The sequence below is a fragment of the Chanodichthys erythropterus genome, chromosome 12 (assembly GCF_024489055.1).
Source record: "Chanodichthys erythropterus isolate Z2021 chromosome 12, ASM2448905v1, whole genome shotgun sequence".
NCBI lineage: Eukaryota > Metazoa > Chordata > Actinopteri > Cypriniformes > Xenocyprididae > Chanodichthys > Chanodichthys erythropterus.
The window spans coordinates 3,153,110-3,161,947 of NC_090232.1; the positions used below are offsets into that span (position 1 = coordinate 3,153,110).

The window sequence follows — 8,838 nt, forward strand, 5'->3', positions numbered from 1 at the left end:
AGAATAGAGATGTAAAGGAAGTAAAAAAAAACAGACGCGGCAAACATGAGATATTAATCTGGTCCTTCACTAATACCTACAAGGAAAGAGTTACTGCTGCCATCTGGTGTACATTGCAAATGTTTGAAATCGATGTCTGAAGTGTGTGTCCAGCAAGTCTGTCAACCACGACAGCTAAATAATGCATGAAATTATCCACGCGAGATGATGAGCTCGTTCGCCAGGGGGCGCTCTATGCCTCAACATTACAAATCTACTATATGGCTACTGAAGCTTTTTTGCCTGCACATATTCATTTTGGACTGAATATTTCAGGTGTGCTCCCAAAAACAGTAGCTGTTTTATAATAACTGATTTACAGTAATTTAGCCTTTTTTGACATCAATAATTATAAATATGTAAAGTATACTAATTTAAATGTGATTTATATAGCACAACCATAGTTGACCCAAGTGCTTTACAATATCAGGATACACAAACAAATAAACAAAGTCAGTGTCAAAACTCAACTCAAAATGAAAGCTAAGGAATACAGGTGATTTAAAACTTTTCAGCAAAATTTCAGCAGTCCGAGCTGTTCTTATGTGAACAGATTATTCCAGAGACCAGGAGCAGCCATGAAAAGGCTTGATACCTTTATTTATTAACATGGATCTTGGAACATCTGATTGGATGATATCGGTGCTCTGACAGGCTGCATTCTGGACTAACTGTAGCGATGAAGAGATGACTGACCCAATCCAACATATAGTTATAGTAGTCGAGATGTAATAAAAGCATGAATTACTCTTTCAAACTCCTTGTGCAGCAGGTAGGGCTTGACTTTAGCCAACAGCCTTGGCTGGAAGAAACAGAACTAATCTGTTTTTCACATTTAAAAGCACTGTCAAAATTCATGGGGCCCAATACGGAGCCTTGGGGGATGCCACAATAAAGAGGGGCGGCAGATGAAGAAAATTCACCAAGGTGAACAGAAAAAAATCTGTCAAATACAAACTGTGATGGACACAATTTAAAATTGATTAAACTTTATATTTTTTTGTAATTTGCACATTTTGCTGTTCATATATGTTCTTATAAATAGAAGTCTTAACAAGATGCATTCATATTTTACATTTTATTCAGTGTTCATGCCCTGCATCAAACTATCCCTTTGCTTTGACCAGTGAATGTTGTTGTTGTTCTTTATACACAACTCTCTGTTTGGTGCCAGTAATATATTCTCATCTTGTCACTGATTGAAAAAGTATTTGCATATGTTAGAGAAGATTTAAAGATTGAAATTCAGAGGAGAAAGTTTCATTTTTACATCTTCTCGGCTCAGTAGACGGGTCAGAGAGCAACAGTCAAAGTTCTGAAGGCACAGACGGTTAAGATGTTTTAGTAAAGCTGGGATTTAGAGCTGATGACAAGGAAAATGTGTTGAGAAGATCCACGTGTGGCTTTGCATTTGAAGAGTCATGATGAGCATCAGTCATTCACTCATGAGTGTCTTTTCTGAAGAGGGAAAAACAGTATAAGAATAATGCTCGTTTTTAAATGCGTGCACTGATGACTTTTCACAAGGAATTAAGAAAAAAAAAAACTTACTAGTCCCCGAAGCTTGAAGTAGCACAACCTTAAAGAATAACAGTGACACACTAATCATTCAACATGAAATCATAATCAATGCTATACTTTATTAATACACATTCTTATTTTACTGTGAATGATTCATGAGCGCATGTTTTCTGCTGACCTCATTCACAACATATATACTGGATAATGTAATTGCATAATAATTATTTAAGCATAGAGCAAACTCAAAATTAAGGTCTTGACACATTCTGCTATCTAATTCCCATTTTTTACAATTCAATCAATTCCCAGATTAAAAAAAAAATCTCTCTGAATATCTTGTTTCACAAAGAATGTGACATTATGGAAGTAAAAGCATCAGCAAATGGCAAATTTCCTCAAGTTTGAAAGATTTGAAAGATTAAACAGAGTCTTACCATGTAAGCAGGGTGATTATAATGAGGACCACACTGATCAAAGGAGTGACAATTGCAAGGACAAATTTGGTGTTTGAATCTATTGAAGAAAAAAGAGGTTATTACAGCTGGCGTGAAATGAAAATTCACCCATCTATTTCCTAAATGCATAAATCTTGTGAACAAAAAAAAATTGATTATTAAGGTTATTAATTAATAAGGGAGTTATTCAATTGCATGTTGCATTATCAATTATAGCATTACCTAAATTATAGAATATGACCAGAAACATATATACACTCTAAAAAATGCTGGGTTAAAAACAACCCAAGTTGGGTTGAAAATGGACAAACCCAGCGATTGGGTTGTTTTAGCCCAGCAGTTGGGTTAAATGTTTGCCCAACCTGCTGGGTAGTTTTATTTAAACCAACTATTGTTTAAAAATTGCTATATGGCTAGCTTAAAATGAACCCAAAATAGTTGAGAAATTAAAAACCAGATGCAATTAGAGACAACAAGAGAGTGAATGTTTATTAATAAGCTTTAATATTTTATTAATATAAATTTAATAGTTTATTAATATAAATGTATTAATAAGCAATTTAATAAATGTTTATTGTTTAATAATTATTCATTGAACATTAATAAATGTTCATTTCCAACATACTCTTGGTTAATTTTAATTAAGCAATACAGTAATTTTTAAACAATAGTTGAGTTAAATAAAACTACCCAGCAGTTTGGGCAAACATTTAACCCTACCGCTGGGTTAAAACAACCCAATTGCTGGGTTTGTCCATTTTCAGCCCAACTTGGGTTGTTTTTAACCCAGCATTTTTTAGAGTGTAGCATACTTTATGCAAATACACAAATGCAAACACTGCCCACCCAGTATGGAAGCTTGTTTCTGCCACAGAATAACAAAATAAAAACATAATTGCGACTTTATCTCACAATTCAGACTTTATGACTTACAAAGTCAGTTTGAGATATAAGAATTGAGAGAAAAAAGCCAGAAGTTTGAGATATAAACTCAGAACTGAAAAAAAATAAAAAATAAAATTTGATGTGCGCGATATAAACTCAGAATTGAGAGAAAAAGTTAGAAGTGCGAGATATAAATTTGGAATTGTAGGATAAATAGTCGAAATTAACTTTTTTTTTTATTCCGTGGTGAAAAAAGTTTTTAATGTTCATATTTTGCAAATCATGGTTGTGCAAAAAGTGTTGGCAACATGCAATTCATCACTGAATGGAAGTATGTATGCAGGCCAAACGCTTGCGTCTGTGTTTGTGTACTTCTGTAAAATATGTTTGTGCCTAATGATAGTGAGGTGATTAATGTTATTAATGTTGTGCGACGCCACTGTCTCACCATCAAACAGATCGCTCTCATACACCGGATCACTGGTCTTCTCACTCACTGCGTTCTTCAGTGTGCAGGTGTAGAACTTTTCTGGGTTACTGCTCTTGGTCACTGTTATCGTCCTCATATTTTGTCTGTTCATCGTCTCTCCAGCTGAGTTTTTCCAGGTGATTGTAGTTTCAGGGAGGGCATCACCACCATCACAACTCAAGGCACATTCAGAAACATCTCCTAGTATGCACTCTTTTGTAATACGAGGTTCGTTGACAGACTCTATGAATTAAGATGAAAATGAACAAAAGTACACTTACAGAATATTCTGATCCAAATGTTCTTCATAAGGTAAATATGCACCTGATAGATTTGTAATTAGTCATTTTAATAAAAAAAAGTGTAATTTTATGTATTTGTGTATTGCAATGTTATCATTTAAAACTAAAACTATTAAAACATTTCTGTTAAGTGAAAAAAAGCTAAAACAATATAGTATAGGCTAAATAAAATATAAATATTAGTTGAAATACTTAAACTAAACATTAGGAATGTTGACTTGTTAAAAAAAACTGAAATAAGTTCAAGCAAAGTCCCTTTAAGACAAGTCATTTCACTCGGCGGCCATCTTAGAAACGCCTCTCGGGTATCCTGGGCATAATGCCCTATCTCTTTGAATGGGGAAACATCAAGTTCTCCAAAACTGTTCGCCAACCATACGATTACATTTCATATTTGAAATCACCAATGAAATCTGACGACAGCTGTCTTATAAATGTTTTATCCAAACGCTCGAATCATGACAAAAAAATGTATTTTTAGGCTGGATCAAGCTAATGCGCATGCGCAGACCTAAATGCGCGTCTCTTCTGCCATGGAGGCGCGCGTCTGACTGTTTCTATAGAAACCGCAGTGACGCGATGACTTTACCAATCGGCGATTTGCTCTTATTTAGAAGGCGGGACTTATTCTGCCATATTGCGCGTTACACTTTCTCCCATTCAAAACAATACGAGTGACACGTCTTGTGTTATTCTATAGTCTTTGGGTCAAGTTAAAACACTAATATTATCACCTGGAAAACTAAAATAAAAATATATAATATTTTTTTAAAAATAACTAGTTATATAACTAAAAATTTTACTAAAAATTAAACTATTGTTACATGTGCACTCTGTATTGGACTCATTGTTGGACTTGTTATTATTCTATTTCCCGCTACCAGTTAGTCACCATGGCAACTGATCACCATCATCATCACACCCAGCTGTTTCTAATCACCCTCTTTGTTATCCCGTGTATATAAGCCCAGTCTTGTGTTGTCCGGTATTGTTCGTGTTAATGTTGGTATATGTTCCGGTGGATTCCTGTTTCTCTCCAAGTAAAGACTTATTATAACTCTATCTCCTCGTCGTGTGCTTTATGTACCAGCTACCCTAACAGAATACCGGACCAGTACAGTTATATAGTTTGTGGTGTGTGTTTGTTGTTTTCCGTCTCAGTGTTTTTCGCGTTTCACTTTCCGTTCCGTTCACCATGTTCCTGTCAGCCGTAGATCACTGACAAGCTACGCAATATCGCGTTCATTATCGCAGATGAATCGCCTTTGATAATGAACGCGATATTGCGTAGCTTATCAGTGATCTACGGCTCTGTCTATTAAATGCCGCTCCATTTGAAAGCAGGTGATGGCGATTTAGCGGTAATCAGGGAACCGGCTTTACTGACGAAACGCGCATGAAAATCACATGCGATATATCGCCCAGCCCTAGAAAAAGCTCAAATAAAATAAAATTAAAATTAAAATAAAAATGTTAGTTGAAAAACAATGAAATGTTGCCTTAGCAATAAACTGCAATATTTTAAAGTTGAAGTTAAATTATTAACTGGAAAACTAAAACTTAAAAAACTTAAACAGAAATAAAAGTAAATTAAACCTAAAAGCAATATATATATATATATATATATATATATATATATATATATATATATATATATATATATATATATATAATAAAATATAATATAATATAATAACATGGCAAAACCCACATAAATTAATGACAGAAAAACTAAAAGTAACATGAAAACTAAAGATATAAAAATAAAAGTGAATTCAAAATATAATAACTACAACAAAATTAAAATAAAAATAAAATAACACTAGTGCTTTGTCTATCAATATTGTTAAAAAAAAAACATATGAAGAAAACATACCAATTAAATAACAATAATATGAAAAAATGAGACCCAGAACCATTGTATATTACTAAATTATTTCTAACACAGCTGTAATATGTAAATAATTATGATGACGATGATAATGAAATGTGAAAGTATTGTTTCCATCTCCATTAAAGGCAGGGTAGGCAAAAAATTTTGTTCCAAATTTGTTTAAACTTTCTATATATATCCATGCATAATTAAAATGTAAGAACTCTGATAAAAAGAGTATAAAAATCGAGTGACTCTAGACCGTTTAATCTGTATTAAACACAGCTCATTATTTCCATCCGGGACGAAACATAGGATTGGCTTAAGCGACTGTCACTCTCTCGCAACCATGGCAACCACCCTTTTGACACACATGACCTGCCCACTTGCACACGCACGTTTGATTTGGGGAGTTCAAGAGGCGTGGATCCTAGGAATACCAAAACAATGGCAGAGAAACAGCAAGCAAAATTCACAGTACCGGCCTATGCAGTTAGTAAAGGCAAACCAGGCAAAAAAAGGAAGACATTAACAGTACACGAAAAGGCAATGAACAAAAAGTCTTTGGATAAACAAAGAAATAAAACGCGAGTTAATATCGGCGTGGCTTTCCAGCGATGGCGAGAACTGAGAGCAGGATTGTGCACAGTTTGCACGCATGCATCAATCGGCATTTATCATATATGCATCATATAACAGTGGCAGGTCCCGAGGCAGGCGCATATAACCACGGAAGGTCCGAGGCAGGCGCGCATAACCGGGGCAGGTCCAGTGGCAGCTCCCCCTGCCACGCAAAGATTTTACTCCCTCTCAACTGAGGGAACTCAAGGGGCTGAAAAGTGACTACTTAATGGCTTTATTTCTGCTGGACAGGTAAATCTTTCTTTTTGTATTTTTAGTTTTTTTCCCTTTAGTTTATTTTTTCATGAAGCAGGTGTCATTAGCACACGTAGCTGCGTAATATAGCTAACATAACATTACTCAGCGAGCCGTTGTAGAGACTATAAATAATCTATAGGCCTAGCTCAAGATGATAGTGTTGAATTGTGCATAATTTTGCTTTAGATAACTAAATACATGTTTAACAGATAGTAGGCCTAACGTTACTCCGCATCTAGGAACTTTTCTTAGAACTATATTTACCCTCTGTCTAACTCTTACCATGTTCACCTGTAAGTTTACCTGCACGTTTTTTTTTCGCCTTTGTTTTGTTTTTATATTCTCTACCTATGTTTACTGATGTCTTTATCTTGTATCTGTGTGTGTCGTACACACTTTGTTGTATGTGTGTGTTATTATTTTGTGTCTGCAATGCAGTTGTGAGTTGATATTTGAGTGTATGTTACTCTGTTTATCTGTAGAACAACGTATATGTTATGAATCTTACACAAAATTCATCTTCATCACAGTGTAAATGATGGTAATGGAAAAACGTGTATCATGCAACCTGTTTTTAGCTTTGCCTTATAGATAACTAGCTCGTTAGCGAATCAAAAAATGTATATTTTAAACTTTACCAATATCAATATGCTAGCTAGCTTGATAGTGAGTACTAAAATACATCTTGTTTGTTTATCTTCATAATTATAAAGTTATTTTTATTACATGTGATTCTGACATGATGTCACTACATGCACTGTGCTCCTACCTCTCCGCTCGTCTCAGGTACATAAGGCGTCTTCCAGCTCAGTGGTCGGAGTCGCGCGTTCATGCGTTTTGGGGGCGTGGCTTTGGAAGGAGCCCAGAAGGGAGGGGGTGGAGTGAATGGAAATAATGAGCGGTCTTTAAAACAGTCGTGAGAGGTCTACAGACACTCGATTTTTATACTTTCTTTTTCAGAGTACTTACATTTTAATTATGTATTGATATATAAATAAAGTTTAAACAAATTTTGAAAAAAAGTTTTTTTATACATTTTTTACCTACCCTGCCTTTAACTCACCTTTTACAGTCAGGCTGAACTGTTTTCTTTGCTCTTTACTGTTGATGTCGATGGTGTAAACTCCAGTGTGTTTGAGCTGTAAATCTCTTAAAGTGAGTTCTCCAGTGTCTTTGTCCAGGCGTGCGTGGGATTTGAAATTAGCGTTGGGAATGTCAAAGCTGCCATCATCCCGGTCCCATTCAATGACCTTCACAACAATCCCAGCATTGTTTCTGTGCTTCCATATAATGCTGGTGGTGCTAGGAGCGACAGATCCAGACACTGGAGTGAACGCAGTTTCACTATTCACTGCTTTCGTCACATAATCACCTGTAAATCAGAGAAATTATATATTAGGCATTATACTGACAGCAGGAAACATATAAGTAAGTCTGACATTGCATAGTACATTTTTCTTCCCCAAAACAACATGAAATCTGAGTTTCCATCATTCGCTTAGTTTTCACTGAAGTTCAAAATATTTTTGTATCAGTTAAGATATTCAATTCTTTGATGACTTCTTATACTAAAAAGGACAAAAAACAACAACAACCTTTTGGACATGTATCGTAGTGGCACCATGGTGCACTTTTAATAACAATAACAATAAGTTTTATTATAACTAGCTCTTCTCAAGCTTTAAGTATTATTTTGTAAATGCAGAATAATAATTCAGTGCCATACTATGACTTTCTGATATCATTACCATCACAGCACTTTGCATAAGCATTTGTTCAAAATTCTGAACTATTACCTGAAACAGCTTCACAGATGATCAAGATCCAGAGAATATGAGAACGTCTGAAGAACATCTTCATACTGCTTTTCTTCTCTTTTGGTTTTGTGTAAATATATAATCTACTGAGGAGGCATCTGTGAGTTTGCTGAAGGCGTATAACAGAGAACTGTTGTCTGTCTCGAGTCTGTAGGTTGGGTTCAGCCATCATCATGATATTTTACGCCCTCCCGTGGCAGAAAGAAAGATTCAATGTGCATAATGGACAATTTCAAAACACTGCTCCATGAAGCATCGGAGCGTTATGAATCTTTTGTGTTGAATCTGCTTTTCGGAGCGCCAAAGTCACGTGATTTCAGCAGTGTGGCGGTTTGACACGCGATCCGAATCATGATTCGACACATTGATTCATAACGCTCCGAATCTTCCTGAAGCAGTGTTTTGAAATCGGCCACCACAATAAGTCATTATTTAGTTTTTTTTTGCCGCACCAAGAATATTCTCGTCGCTTTATAATATTAATATTGAACCACTGTACTCACATGAACTGATTTAAATATGTTTTTAGTACATTAATGGAGAGGAAATGTCATTGCTGGCTATCACGGAGCCATCGGATTTAAACTAAAATATCTTA

The 8,838-nt window shown here is 35.2% G+C and overlaps 1 protein-coding gene across 2 annotated transcripts; it reads right to left on the reverse strand.

Moving 5' to 3' along the window:
* Positions 1 to 1,170: 1,170 nt before the first annotated feature.
* LOC137033170 (T-lymphocyte surface antigen Ly-9-like) lies at positions 1,171 to 8,349 on the reverse strand. 2 transcript variants are annotated; one of them, XM_067405346.1, is made up of 6 exons: positions 8,220 to 8,349; positions 7,526 to 7,795; positions 3,349 to 3,612; positions 1,995 to 2,073; positions 1,591 to 1,618; positions 1,171 to 1,497 (listed from the first exon to the last, which is right to left on the reverse strand). In XM_067405346.1, the coding sequence occupies exons 1-6, from the start codon at positions 8,281 to 8,283 to the stop codon at positions 1,483 to 1,485; spliced, it is 720 nt and encodes a 239-aa protein (XP_067261447.1). In that variant the 5' UTR covers positions 8,284 to 8,349; the 3' UTR covers positions 1,171 to 1,482. The 2 variants fall into 2 exon arrangements, with proteins under 2 accessions (XP_067261447.1, XP_067261446.1); XM_067405345.1 differs by having other exon boundaries at positions 7,487 to 7,795.
* Between the last annotated feature and the right edge of the window lie 489 nt (positions 8,350 to 8,838).